The sequence below is a fragment of the Heteronotia binoei genome, chromosome 2 (assembly GCF_032191835.1).
Source record: "Heteronotia binoei isolate CCM8104 ecotype False Entrance Well chromosome 2, APGP_CSIRO_Hbin_v1, whole genome shotgun sequence".
NCBI lineage: Eukaryota > Metazoa > Chordata > Lepidosauria > Squamata > Gekkonidae > Heteronotia > Heteronotia binoei.
The window spans coordinates 131434284-131449488 of record NC_083224.1 but is presented as its reverse complement, the minus strand read 5'-3'; the positions used below and the strand labels follow the sequence as shown (position 1 = coordinate 131449488).

The 15205-nt window shown below is 46.0% G+C and overlaps 1 protein-coding gene across 1 annotated transcript in view; it reads left to right on the top strand.

The window, feature by feature from the left end:
* Window positions 1-15205, top strand: part of LRRIQ3 (leucine rich repeats and IQ motif containing 3) — a 68384-nt gene that overhangs the window by 20857 nt on the left and 32322 nt on the right. The window contains exon 4 of the mRNA XM_060232022.1: window positions 9825-9993. Within this exon, the coding sequence (XP_060088005.1) occupies window positions 9825-9993 (169 nt within the window). The remainder of the gene's footprint in view (window positions 1-9824; window positions 9994-15205) is intronic.

Genomic DNA, 15205 nt, shown 5'->3' with positions numbered 1-15205 from the left:
CCCCCCCCTCAGCTGCCCTGAAGAGGATGAAGGCATCACAATTGCTCTTCCTGCCTCTTGTATCTGTAGAATCTGTCTACTTGTTGGCAGAAGGCTTCTTGCAATGGTAGAAAATAGGCATAGGAGGCAACCAAATATCCTTTGTGATGGACCAAGCCTGTTTGAGTGGCAGACCCTGCTCTGCCCATCCTCTCCTTAGCATTGCCCACTCCTGGAAGGTGTTACTTCTTCCTTCCACTAAGGTAACTCACTGCCACCATCTGCCCTTTTTGGGGGGGGGTGGGGTTTCCTGCTAGGAGGGACAAGGTTCCTAGTTCCTCTTCCCAACCTGAGGCCCTGCCTCTATGTCCTCTGTTACCCAGAGCCTGGTTATCATGGGGACCAATTCCAGTTTTGGGGCTCCCCTAGAAAAATAGCCAGATGTACACAGACTGCTTTCCTCCCAACTCAGGGGCCCCTTTTGCCACTAGCATGTCCAAGACGGTGGGGGATCTGGGTGGTACAGAGACTGAGAACCAACCTCCAAATTAAAAAAAAAAAGATTTATTGAAAAGGAAATATTTGCAAACATACTTAAGCACACTACTAGATTAAGCAAACAAAATTAAAATTGATCCAAAATGCAGTCCCCTTTCCCCTTTCTAACCGTGCCTTAACTCATAAGAAAATAGATCAAGCACTTATAATCTTAGGAAGTTGCCAGTTTGTCTTGTTGCATTAACTGAAAGCTTCAAAGTGCTGCCAGTGAGGCCACATAGTCAAAAGAAAATGGCTGCTGTGGAGACCAGCCTGGTCCAGAGATCTGCTCCCTCTGAAGAATCATCATCCCACGAGACCCCTCTCTCCCTCGGCAGGCCTTTTAAAAAAACCCTGCTCTCCACCCCAGATCTTGTCACCTCAGGATCCAAACCATTGCTGGGAAGGACTCTGAAAGCATGCCTGGGAAATTCCACTTCCTTCTTGCCTCTCTAGCAGGGTATCAGCTAACTGATGTTGTCGGCTGAATGAAAGCACCCCCAGTCCTTTCAGCTCGACTACAGACAGCCATTTGCATTGGCATGCAATACACTGAAATTTGCCTGGGAAACATGGGGTGCTCTTTCCCCTCCTGTTTCTAGCCCATGGGGTGTGTGGGGAACCCAGCCACTTAAAATGTGTATTCCACATTTCTCCACACCCTTAAAATACATTAATAGTTTGGTAATTTTTCAGAAGAGGCTTTTTTCTTATGAACTAATATCAGATAAATTTTGTCTGTGGACCTTGGCCACAAATTAGATTATTGTTAGATTATTGGAACTTTAAAAAAAAAGTCTCTATGTAAAAAATAGGGTTGCCAAGTCCCTGGGGACTTTGGGGGCAGAGCCAGGAGACTTTGGGGGCAGAGCCAGGAGACATTGGGGGTGGAGCCAGGAACAAGGGTGTGACAAGCATAATTGAACTCCAAGGGAGTTCTGGCCATCACATTTAAAGGGACAGCACACCTTTTTAAATGCCTTTCTTCCATAAGAAATAATGAAGGATAGGGGCACCATCTTTTGGGGCTCATAGAATTGGACCTCCTGGTCCAATTGTTTTGAAACTTGGGGGGTATTTTCGGGAGAGGCACTAGATGCTATACTGAAAATTCGGTACCTCTACTCCAAAAAACAGCCCCCCCAGAGCCCCCAATACCCGCAGATCAATTTCCCATTATTCCCTATGGGAATCCTTCTCCATAGGGAATAATAGAGTGCCCAGTAGACATTTCCCGCCCCCCACCACACTTTCGAAAGTGGGGGGAGGGCCTCCAAACCAGGGAATCCCCTGTCCCCTCCCTCTCTCTCACACACACATACTTACTGGGTCTTGTTCCTGCAGAACTTTACTTCCTCTGAAAACAAAAGCAAAACAAAGGGAGGGGCCCTTCTCCAACGAAACTGTTACTAACCCTTTACCATGAAGCCCTTCCTGTTTCCTGCTTTCTGCTCAGCCTTAAAGGTAAACATTTTAAAAAGGGACCTGTTTGCAGGTTTCTAAAACTGCAGGAGCTCTAAAACTATATGATTACTGTGGGGGCGGGGCTTCCCCCACCGGCCAGCTGACTGGGGGAGGAGGGAAGCCTTTCAAAACGGGAGATTCTCCGCTGGGACCTGGGGATTGAGAAGCCTATTAAAAAAGTGTTATCACTTCTGAGCCTTCGAGTAGTTCTAAAATTAAATAGAGATTGAAAAGAATTTAAAATGGATTTTGTAGTGTGTCTTGGCATTCATCAGGGTAAGTTCAAACATTGCTTCCCAGTTCTTAAATCTGTATCAAGTTATTTATTTATGTGATGGGATTTCTATCCTGCCAAGGCAGGCTCAGGGAGGGTTACAGACATAAATACAATGTAGTATCACAATAAAAGCGTAAAATTCACAATGTAAACAATATGCAATATCTCTCGGCTTGGCTTCGCGAACGAAGATTTAAGAAGGGTGCAATAGTCCACGTTTGCTGCAGGCTCGCTGGTGGCTGACAAGACCAATGTGGGACAGGCAGGTCCGGCCACAGCGGCTGCAGGGAAAAGTCTGATTTAGGGTTGGTCCTGTAGCAGTGCGATTCTTCCTCAATCTCCTTTTGTCCTCAAGACCAGCTATATATAAGTTGTAAAACAACAAGATGGTGATATCTCCCTGAGTCTTTTCACTAACATTCAGATTTCAGACTTAATTCATAATAATATAAGTCATATGAGCAGATGAGAACAGGTCTGGGCTCATTTACAGCAAAAATAAGTAAGAACTTATAGTGCAATTCAAAACAGAGTTATACACTTAAGTCCTTTGAAGTCATTGAGTTTAAGAGAGTGTAATTTTGTTTAGGATTGCACTATTAGTTTGAGAAATATAATAATAATGATTTTTGTATAGTAGTGTTCAAAGTTTCTCACATACATTATCTCAATTCTTACAAGAACCCTAGAAGTATTATTGTCTCACTATTATTGTTTCCATGTGTATGAAGGCACTGAGGCTACAAGATTGTGGCTCACCTAAGACCATTTCATGAGCTTGTGTCAGAGGCAACATTTAAAACTGGGAATTTTCATTTGATTTGCAGCAGTTTCCTGGCCATTGTCCTACAGTAATTATTTTGATCTCAAAAGTCCACTCACTGATGATATTGCAGATGCCACTTTTATTAAAAGGACAGTGATTCAAAGACAAATAATTCTAAACACGGAATCAGTTCTCTGAATATAGAGCTGCAGTTTTTTAATGTTTTAGTTGCTAAATTATTAAAATAAATCCATAATCACAAATTAAAATGGATCCTGATTAACATCTCAGAAGTTACAGCTTTATATTCTGGAATTATTTTCTATACTTGGAATTATTTGTCTTTACATCACTGTTTTTATTTGGTAATTTTTTAAAATAAATATTTGATTACAAAGATTTAAAGGCCCCTGATTAACAAGTTGTATGTAAGTGATTAACATAAAAATTTTGTATATATTACTACAGTTTAGAGTGTATGGAATAATTTTAAACACCATTATGAAATGATATGAATGTGTTAGTGTGTGTTAAGTGCCATTAAGTTGCTTCCATCTTATATTAAGCAATTAATATATTCCAATACTAGGATTTGCAATTCTTACCTGATTGCCCACAGGGGACTCTGCTCCTCTTCCCTGGAAAGTTTGTTGCACACACTTTGCACATGCAGCATGATGTCACCTAGAAGTGACATTATCACACCAGGCCCATTGCATGGGGCGCTATATCATTTCAGGAAAACTCTTATGATAACCATAGAGTTTTTTTCCTGAAATGATAGAGCATCTCCCGTGCGATGTGCCTGGCATGATGATGTCACTTCCGCATGTTGCCATCATGCCAAGCATATTAGTGTGCTGTGCTCTTCAGGGGCAAGGCTCCCCAACCAGCCAGTTCCATAGTGGTGGGTTGGAGACCCAGAAGTTGGAGGCAAACCCTGCCTCCAGGAGGAGGCTGGGAACCCTACCCAAAATGTCATATCTCTAACAACCTTGCTCATGTCTTACAAACTGTGGGCCATGGCTTACTTGATTGAGTCAATCCATCTCAGGTTAGGTTTTCCTCTTTTCGTGTTTGTTCCTGTTTTATAATTTTATACATTTTTTTTTATTGTAGAACAGAAATGTTAAGAAGTCACAAATCCCTATCATTGTCAGGAGACAAGTCTTAACTCTGAACATGTCATATACTGTTGTACTCTCTTAATCTACTAGCATTTCAAAGTATATACATTAAAAATGTTTTGCCTTTTGTGCTTATGTAGTTTACAGTTTATTAACAGCATGCAGTGTGTTTTGCTAAATATTTCCTGCTTCTACAGTGTCTTCAAAACCATTTTATTAATATGTTAATAGGAAGCCCTCTGTAGAGAAAGCTAATCTTTTTTTTTAAAGGACTATGTTGCATTATAAAAATGATATGTATATTCTCTGTGTTTACTAAGTAATGACCATGAGAATTGAAAGATTCGAATCCAATAGCATCTTAATGACCAACAAATTTTTCAAGGTATTTATTTATTTACATTATTTATAGTCTGCCTTTCTCACTGGGAGACACACAAAGAGTGAGTCAATACATTCAGCTAGATGGATCATTCAGTAAACAATGAAATAGGATTTGGGTTGTAAAACCAACCAGAAGTCTAAAAACTGAACTGAAGCAAAGCATAATTGTTGACATGACACATTAAATGATGCAAAATTACACAATAGGGTCTAACACACAGCAAGTGTGCACAGTAGTACACACCACAGTCCCCAATACTTTATTCAAGTAACATTGTGTAGCATTTTGTACAGTGCTACCCTATTGCTTTCATTGAAAAGCCCTCTTGAATAATTCAGTTTTGCATAGTTTGAGAATAGCAGATTATTCCGACATTTATTACTGGTTTTGTTGTTTTAGCCCAGTGGACAGAGTCTGGCAGTCGCTAGGCCTGGCTTGTGATTCTTTTAATCTGCTAAGGGATATTTCCATGGTTTTGCATGCTGGTTCACTGCCCACTTTCTCTATATTTAGGACTGCTTGCAATTCCATCCTTCTGTCTGATGAAGTGTGCTTGGAGCAAACGAAAGTTTAAATTCTGAATGTTGGTCTTAAAGGTGCTACTTGACTCTGTTTTGGACTCCAATGACAATTCTTTGAGTCTGGCCTTTGAGGAATGATTTAAACCAGTCCATCTTGATGGTATTTAAGGTGCTTCTGGTCTTGACTCATGTTCCTCTGCTGGGTGGTCAGACAGTCCCGGGCACCCAGGAATGTCCCGGTTCTGGCCCCCTATTCCTGCCTCCCGGGCTGGCTATACCGGGACCATTAGAGGTCCCAGTTTAGCCAGCCCAGGAGGCGGTGGGCCACGGGTGCTGGCGAGGAAGGCGGCGAGTGAGGGAGGGAGCGTCCCTGCGCGTGCGCAGGGCTCCTGTGCACGCGCAGGGACGCTCCCTCCCTCCCTCGCCGCCTTCCCCGCCCGCGTGCGGGGCCCGGCGGCGGTGGCGGAGGCCTCTCCGCGGCCTCCGCTGGTTGCTGGAGGCCCTCTAGAGACTCTGGAGGGCCTCCAGCGAGCAGCGGAGGCCGCGGAGAGGCCGCAGAGAGGCCGGCGCTGGTCCCTGGAGGCCCTCCAGAGACCAGCGCCGACCAGCGGAAGCCTCTCCGCGGCCTCCGCTGGTCCCTGGAGGCCCTCCAGAGTCTCTAGAGGGCCTCCAGCGAGCAGCGGAGGCCGCGGAGAGGCCGGCGCTGGTCCCTGGAGGCCCTCCAGAGACCAGCGCCGACCAGCGGAAGCCTCTCCGCGGCCTCCGCTGGTCCCTGGAGGCCCTCCAGAGTCTCTGGAGGGCCTCCAGCGAGCAGCGGAGGCCGCGGATAGGCCGGCGCTGGTCCCTGGAGGCCCTCCAGAGACCAGCGCCGACCAGCGGAGGCCTCTCCGCGGCCTCTGCTGGTCCCTGGAGGCCCTCCAGAGTCTCTGGAGGGCCTCCAGCGAGCAGCGGAGGCCGCGGAGAGGCCGGCGCTGGTCCCTGGAGGCCCTCCAGAGACCAGCGCCGACCAGCGGAAGCCTCTCCGTGGCCTCCGCTGGACCCTAGAGGCCCTCCAGAGACTCTGGAGGGCCTCCAGTGAGCAGCGGAGGCCGCGGAGAGGCCGCAGAGAGGCCGGCGCTGGTCCTTGGAGGCCCTCCAGAGACCAGCGCCGACCAGCGGAAGCCTCTCCGCGGCCTCCGCTGGTCCCTGGAGGCCCTCCAGAGAGCAGCGGAGGCCGCGGAGAGGCCGGCGCTGGTCCCTGGAGGCCCTCCAGAGACCAGCGCCGACCAGCGGAAGCCTCTCCGCGGCCTCCGCTGGTCCTTGGAGGCCCTCCAGAGTCTCTGGAGGGCCTCCAGCGAGCAGCGGAGGCCGTGGAGAGGCCGGCGCTGGTCCCTGGAGGCCCTCCAGAGACCAGCGCCGACCAGCGGAAGCCTCTCCGCGGCCTCCGCTGGTCCCTAGAGGCCCTCTAGAGACTCTGGAGGGCCTCCAGCGAGCAGCGGAGGCCACGGAGAGGCCGGCACTGGTCCCTGGAGGCCGTCCAGAGACCAGCGCCGACCAGCGGAGGCCTCTCCGCGGCCTCCGTTGGTCCCTTGAGGCCCTCCAGAGACTCTGGAGGGCCTCCAGCGAGCAGCGGAGGCCGCGGAGAGGCCGGCGCTGGTCCCTGGAGGCCCTCCAGAGACCAGCGGAGGCCCTCCCCGGCCTCCGCAGCCGCCGCCAGCTCCGCCAGCAGCACCAGCCGCCCGGAGGAGAGGCCGGCGCTGGTCCCTGGAGGCCCTCCAGAGACCAGCGCCGACCAGCGGAAGCCTCTCCGCTGGTCCCTAGAGGCCCTCCAGAGACTCTGGAGGGCCTCCAGCGAGCAGCGGAGGCCACGGAGAGGCCGGCACTGGTCCCTGGAGGCCCTCCAGAGACCAGCGCCGACCAGCGGAGGCCTCTCCGCGGCCTCCGTTGGTCCCTGGAGGCCCTCCAGAGACTCTGGAGGGCCTCCAGCGAGCAGCGGAGGCCGCGGAGAGGCCGGCGCTGGTCCCTGGAGGCCCTCCAGAGACCAGCGGAGGCCCTCCCCGGCCTCCGCAGCCGCCGCCAGCTCCGCCAGCAGCACCAGCCGCCCGGAGGAGAGGCCGCCACCCGCCCTGGATGAAAGTAAGCAGGGAGGGGGCTGAAAGCGAGGGGGGCGGCTGGCGGTAAAGGGCGGCCTTCCTTTCTTCCTTCCCTCCCTCCCTCCCTCCTCCCTTCCTTCCCTCCCTCCTTCCTCTCTCCCTCCCTCTTTCCTTCCCTCTCTCCTCCCTTCCTTCCCTCTCTCCCTCCCTCCTCCCTTCCTTCCTTCCCTCCCTCCTTCCTTCCTCCCTCCTTCCTTCCTTCCCTCCCTCCCTCCTTCCTTCCTTTCTTCCTTCCTTCCCTCCTTCTCTCCCTCCCTCCTCCCTTCCTCCCCTCCCTCCCTCCTTCCTTCCATCATTGTGGGGCCCAGGGTGCCGGCGCAGCAGCACACTGAAGCAGCCTGTCGGTCACTTCCGGGTTCCTGTCCTGCATCTCGACCTGTGTTATTAGTGACAGGCTGCTTCGGCGTGCCGCTGCGCCGGCCCCCTGGGTCCCACAACGATGGGACCGATGCCACAGGGACGGGCTCGAAACACTCTATAACCCCTCAAAAGAACAGCAGTCTAGCTCGCTTCCCCCGTGCCCTGCCACCATAAGCCTCAAGGGGGCTCATTTTGCGGCATCTCCCGGCGGGAGGGTGGCACCCGCACGGGACACATATCAAATGAAAGAGGGGGCGCAGGGCTATCAGAAACAGCCGGTGGAGGGAGTCGGGAGACCACCCCACTGGGGGATCCACACCCCGAAAGTGATGAAGGTGGCGCAGATAGAGCCAACAGAGCAAACAGGACAAAATAAATAGGCTGCATTATGCAGCACAGTCTCACTGGAATCTGACTGGCTTCTCAGCATGGAACCCGTTCTTTCTAGTCTTCTCACTTTGAAAAAAGTAAAAAAAGAGTTTCATTTAACTTTACTTCCCCCTTTCCCTCTCTATAAATAATCTTGGTGTTTCCGGCGGTGATATTTGGGGGATTTTTGGGGACGTCACAGGAAGTGCTGTGAAGTCACTTCCTGTTTCCGGCAGTGGCATTTGGGGGAAACGATGTCATTTGGGGGAAATGATGTCACAAAAAGTGATGTCACTTCCTGTTTCCAGCAGGTGGTGTGGGGGAAATGATGTCACAGGAAGTGATGTCACTTCCTGTTTCCGGCAGGTGGCATGGGGGAAATGATGTCACAGGAAGTGACGTCACTTCCTGTTTCCGGCGGCGGCACGCCGTCACCGGAAGTGACGTCACTTCCTGTTTCCGGCGGCGCGCCCGCGAAGCGCGCGTGCACCCCTGCCTTCCCCCCCCCCAAAGGTGTCCCTGGCTGACCTTCAGACATTATGGCCACCCTAGCTGTGGTCCAACATAGTTCTCACCTGAAACTACCTTCATGAGAATTGTAGGCTGACGTAAACTTTGAGCACTTTCAAACTCTTTTATTTTATTTTATGAAATCTATATCCCACATTTTGCCATCATGTACATATATGAACATATGAAGCTGCCTTATACTGAATCAGACCCTTGGTCCATCAAAGTCAGTATTGTCTTCTCAGACTGGCAGTGGCTCTCCAGGGTCTCAAGTTGAGGTTTTTCACACCTATTTGCCTGGACCCTTTTTTGGAGATGCCAGGGATTGAACCTGGGACCTTCTGCTTCCCAAGCAGATGCTCTACCACTGAGCCACTGTCCCTCCCAAACTGATGAGCACATGAACCTGCCTTTTACTGAAACAGAATGTTCATCCATCAAGGTTGCTATTGTCTACTCTAACTGGCAGCAGCTCTTTTTGCATCACCTACCACCTGATCCAGTTAGCTGGAGATGTCAGGGACTGAACCTGCATCCTTCTGCATGCCAAGTAGATGTTCTACCACTGAGCCACCCCCAATAATTTTAATAATAATAATAATAATGATGATGATGATGTATAAGATTCACCTTCAAATTGTTCTGGAACTTGCTTTATTTTTATAAAGTTTATGTTTAAGATACGTTCATCCATAGTACAAAAGCACAAAATTGAGATCTTTTTTTAGAGCTGATGTGAAGGTGTGCTCCCCTTTCCTTCTTCAAAGTCACACAGCATCCATAAATGTAATTCTGCTGCAACTTCCTTCCCTATCTTATTCACTGAACTCGTGTACTTCCTTCCCTTCCCCAACTGGCACAAGCTGCTCATGCAGGTTCCTGGACTGGACATCTGAGTAGCAGGTGACAGACTAGGTGCAGGGATCTGCCTGTGTGCAACAACCTTTTATTCTTCCAGTGAGGGCCATTGACACATGCATCCTCCCTCAGTAAACAGGGTAGATAGTCTGTTCTGGGGGGTTATATTAAATATAAAGCTGAGATTGATCCCTGGGGTTTTCTCAACCTGTTCTTGCTTTCCAGTAGTTATTCTTTTGCATTTCTCCAAGCTTTGCTGAAATATTTCTGCTAAGCCAATCCCCCTTCAATATTAAATGCAGATATATTGTTTATATGTATAAATATAACTTACATGCAGTAGAATGAAATAATGACCTATAGTGGGAAGACACTAAAATACTATAATCCTAGTAATGTGAGAATAATTATACATTTCATAAAGCATCTTGTAAATTGAAGTGTGATGTGTTTTTCTGCTCTATCACTTAATGAGATTACCAAATAGTGTTTCATTGCTACCATCTTGAAGTAAAATATTCAAGTCCTTATTTTTGTAGCCTGGTTCCCTTGTGTGAAGCGTTGCTACACAAACGTTACATCAAAGCTGGAAAAAAGGAAATTTACATTCAAGTCACACCTTCAGTATATGATAGTAAAAGGTCTATGCATCACATCATTAAGCCTGCACAGCATAGTGAGGTTGAAAAGCTTACATCTGGGATCCAAGTAAGTGTGCTGTTTAAGCGATAATTTAGAAACCATAGTAGAGAAATCGGCACTTTGCATATAGCAGCAAGAATCATTCTGTTGATCCAAGGAAAATAATTTAAACTGTAAGGAATATAAATGGAAAATACTGTTCTCCATATTTAATACTTTATTTTTGTAAGTCTGATAGATAGTTGGAGAGAGGGGACTTCTGCAAATATTGAGTTGTGGATGTTCTAGTTACTGGACCAATGATGGTTGGTTTTCAGTGTGAAAAGGAAAAGAGTAACTTGCAGCCCTGAATATTTGCGTGTTAAGTGTCGTCATAACTCTTCCAATTTACAGTGACCCCATGAATGAATGTGTCCTATTGTTAACAGCCCTCCCCAGTGTCCTATTGTTAACAGCCTTGCTCAGGTCTTTCAAACTGAAGGCTGTGGCTTTCTTGATTGAGTCAGTCCATCTCATGTTGGGTGTTCTCTTTTGCTGTTGCCTTTAACTTTTCTTAGCATTATTGTCTTTTTAGTGGTTCTTGTCTCCTTATAATGTGATTGAAGTATAATAGCCTCTGTTTAGTCATTTTAGCTTTTAGGGAGAGTTCAGCCTTGATTTGATCTAGAATCTATTTGTCTATTTGTCAGACCACAGTATCCATAAAATTCTCCTCCAGCACCACATCTCAGTTGAATCAACTTTCTTCCTATCAGCTTTCTTCATTGTCCAGCTTTCACACACATACATAGTAATGGGGAATACTGTAGTATGAATAGTCTTGATTTTGGTCACCAGTGCTTCATTGTCACTTAAGGATCTTTTCTAGCTCCTTCATGGCTGCTCTTCCCAGTCTCAATCTCGTTCTGATTTCTTGGTTGCAGTCTCCTCTTTGGTTGATGGTGGAATCAAGAAACAGAAAATCTTGAACAATTCCAGTGTCTTCATCATCAACCTTAAAGAAGTTCCCCAATAGTCATTACTTTTGTCTTCTTGATATTCAGCTATAATTCTGCTTGGCACTTTCTACTTTACCTGAATTTACTTGGAAATAAATCCACTGATATATGCAGTTCCACTGAGTTTTCAACAGTGCTGTTTCAGTAAGGTTGACACTGACAAGAAAGGCAACCATTCTACTACAATTTTTTTAAAATTATCAAACCTTTAACAGGACTTTTATTGCCAGTATTATTATTAGAGCAAATTTCTGACAAATTAGCTATTCAGAAAACTAATAGATACTTATAATTGAAATCTGCGTATATATTCACTCATTTCTGATCTCAACACACAGAATTTAATTCTGTTCTGCAGCCCTCCTCTGGACAATGAAGTGGCTCCACTATCCTTCACTTCTAAAAGTATCCCAATTTGGGCTTTCCCAACACCCCGTCTGGTGAAAAGATGATAACATGATGGGAACTAGACAATGAGAAAACTGTGAGATGCCCATCCTCATAGCTCAGTTCCTCACACAAGCAACACCCTTTTCTTTAATGAAGGTGAGGGCTCAATACACTGTTATCATAGAAAAGGATCCTGAGTGAAAGAGAGAATGGGCTGTGAGATGCCATATGCAAAGCTCAATTCCTTCACCTCTCAAGATCTTTTCAGTGGAAAAGATTACCTTTGCCCTCTTTCACCAAAAAAAGGTTCCTGAACTTTCAGGGTGTTCATTCCCTCCCTAGGATGCGTCCTCACGGCCTGTTCTTTCCCCCCAAACAACTTTTCAAAACAGGGAGCCCAGCTTCCTGTTTTGTCAGGAGGATCATGCCTCTTGGTGTATATCTTCCAAGCTGACTTACCTTCTGCACAACCAGTAATCAACCAAAGTGCTCCACCTTTGACATTAAGAGAAAGCATTAAGGGAAATGTACAATGAAATTTTCACCTGTCCCCTCTTATTTAGAACATTTTTGATCCAATGAATCTTGATGAAATTCACATCTAACCACATATGCAAAAAGCACACCAAAATAGTTCATGGGAGCTTTTCATCTGCAGAATGCCAATTAGAACTAGAAGCAGTGCAAGAGCTATTGAGATGTGGCTGGTCTGATATCACCTGTAGTAGCATGAAGAAACTGAATTGTGCTGGTAAAGATAGGTCCCTATATGGCCTGCAACCTGCCTACCTTTGGGACTGCCTCTCCCCATATGTACCCCAGAGATCACTACATTCAGGGTCCAAAAATCTTCTTAAGCTCTCCAGACCAAAAGAAGCTCGATTGTCCACCACCAGAGCCAGGGTGTTCTCAGTAATAGCCCCTGCTCTGTGTAATGCCTGCCCCCAAAACATCAAGGCCCTGCGGGGGGCCTGCCACAGTTCTGCAGGGCCTGTAAGACTGAACTGTTCAAATTTGCCTTCAATGGTTAAGGGAAGGTGGCTATTATTCCACAGCACCAACAATCTCACTGAACTAACATAATTGAAACCGGAAACATCAGAATAACTAGAACATCAATATGTATCTTGGACTTTTAATGACTATAAAAATGGAAATGATTTTATTGCATATTTTGTTTTTTAATATTTTATGTTGCTTTTAATTGTTATTAGCCATCCTGAGCCTATATATATATATATATATATATATATATATATATATATATATATATATATATATATATATATATATATATATATATATATATACATACATACATACATACATAAAGGTAAAGGTAGTCCCCTGTGCAAGCACCAGTCATTTTAGACTCTGGGGTGGCTTTGCTTTTACAATGTTTTCACGGCAGACTTTTTTATGGGGTGGTTTGCCATTGCCTTCCCTAGTCATCTACACTTTCCCCCCAGCAAGCTGGGTACTCATTTTACTGACCTTGGAAGGATGGAAGGCTGAGTCAACCTGGAGCCAGCTACCTAAAACAGCTTTCACTGGGATCAAACTCAGGTCGTGAGCAAAGGGCTCCGACTGCAGTACTGCAGCTTTACCACTCTATGCCACGGGGCTCATATATATGTGTGTGTGTGTGAATCATATTTCTGTTAAGCTTCTTTTGTGAATCATCAGCTTCTTTTGTAGTCAGTATAGGACCATTAAAAGAAATAATGATTTATAAAATGAAGAGACCAAATATAAATTTGATCTAACAGATGCATTTGTATAAATGGAATTTTAAAAGCCTGCTTTTTGTTATTATTTTTGTAGATAAAAAATAATACTTTAGCTGGCATTCTGTTTGGAGAAACCAGGAGAATGAGTTTAAATGTTGATGTATCAAAATTATATCCCAAAATAAGAACAAATATTATTAAAGCAATTTGACTACAATCTGTGTCAGTTTGAATTTAACAAAGGGAAAATACTTGTTCATCACTAGGAATTGTAATGATATATTTTAAACTGACACAAAATGGATTCAGCTGTTGTGGCAACATCTGCTACTGCTTGTTGTGATGGTGGCCTGTGGCTCTGATTTTAAGGCATCGTATTTTGACTATAAAATTCAGAAACAGACTTCTCCGTAGTCTCATTTGGAATTTCCTTGTTTCAGATGCATGTTCTCTCAAGGACTGAGTCCCTGTGGACAGCATCTATTAATTATAAGTAAACTTCAGTAAAAGCTCTAAAACCTGGAAGCCAGTGCTCCAGATTTACCTGATGTCCTTTTTGTGGGCCCTTGAGGATAAGAGGGAGGCTGATGCAGAAGTTCCCAGCCTTCGATGGCTGATAGCATGGTTGGGTGAAGGTCAGATGGCCTCTGTGGCTGCCTAAGGTCTCAATTTTTTCTTCTCCCAGCCTGGCCAATCAAGTGTGGCTGACAAGGCAGGGTGGGCAGAGTTCAGTCTGGTAGACCTTGGATAGGAAGTTTTCCTTCTGATCTGCCTGGCTTGGATGCTACAAGTCGCTGCTGCATTACCTGGATCAGTTGGTCCTTGTGGCTTTCCCTACCCATCGCTCCTTTTATCACGGTGTTATGGTTGTGTGCGTCAGGTGTTCTATTTTGCTGAGTGCATGACATGTTAAAAATTTTTCTCATTGTCACAACTGCATCTTTCTGGTATCAGCATGGGTCCAGATCCATTTTTGTGGAAATACGATCTCAGTGACCATTTTTTCCACCTTTGTGGATCCCCTTAAGTGATTTTGTGGTGAGGGCTTGCAAGGGACATATCCAGCTTGGAGTCCATTGAGGCACCCTCACTATCAAGTAGCAAAGGGAATCACACAGTGGCCTTTGCCCATGTGGAGTCCTGCATCTTGCCATCCCATGTTGTTCCAAAGTAGGCAGGCTGTTGTGTAATCTATTCATTGTCTGGCAGGAAGGTCTGCTGATGCTAGGAACTACGTTAAGGCCCACTACGTTAAGGCTTTGTCTATCTGTAACCAATAAAATTGTGGCCATTTTTACTGTAACAAGGTGTTTTCTTTTCCTTACATGTATGTGGGTCTGGCTTGGCTTTTTACCCACCCATAGGCACTGGGTCCTCAAACACCTACTGTTTGAGTTGTGACTTTTCTACACTTCTAGTGTATGCAGTATCTGCTGCTGCTTTGCGAAGTAATGACAGCTAATGAAAACTTACCAAACTAGTTCTCTTGATACTATACCAGTTGAAATTCTCCATTACTGTGGTATTTTTTAAAAAATTATTTGTGTAGCTTTCTCATGCATTGCTGCCTTGATGTGGCAAGAGGGCTTGCTCAGTTCAGTGAGACTGCGGGCTATGCCATGCAGGGCCACCCAAGATGGACAGGTCACAGCTGAGAACCCAGACAAAATGTGATCCACTGGAGAAGGAAATGGCAAACCACTCCAGTACCCTTGCCAAGAAAATCCAATGGACAGTAACAAAAGGCTAAAAGATATGGCGTTGGAAGATGAGTCCCTCAGGTCAGAAGGAAAGTCCAGTGCTGCAAAGAATACTAAATTCAAATGTGGAATGTAAGATTGATGAATCAAGGTAAGCTGGATGTGGTCAAATGAGATGGCAAGACTGAACATTGACATCTTGGGAAACTGAACTAAAATGGACAGGAATGGGTGAATTTAACTCAGAGGATCACTACATCTATTACTGTGGGAAGAAGGGTAATACCAAGGAATGTTCAAACTATTGCACCATTGCACTCATTTCACATGCCAGCAAGGTCATATTAAAGATCCTACAAGCTAGGCTTCAGCAGTATGTAGATCGGGAACTACCAGAAGTTCAACCTCTCTGGATTTCTGAGAGGTAGAGGAACTAGAGATCAAATTGCCAGCATTCACT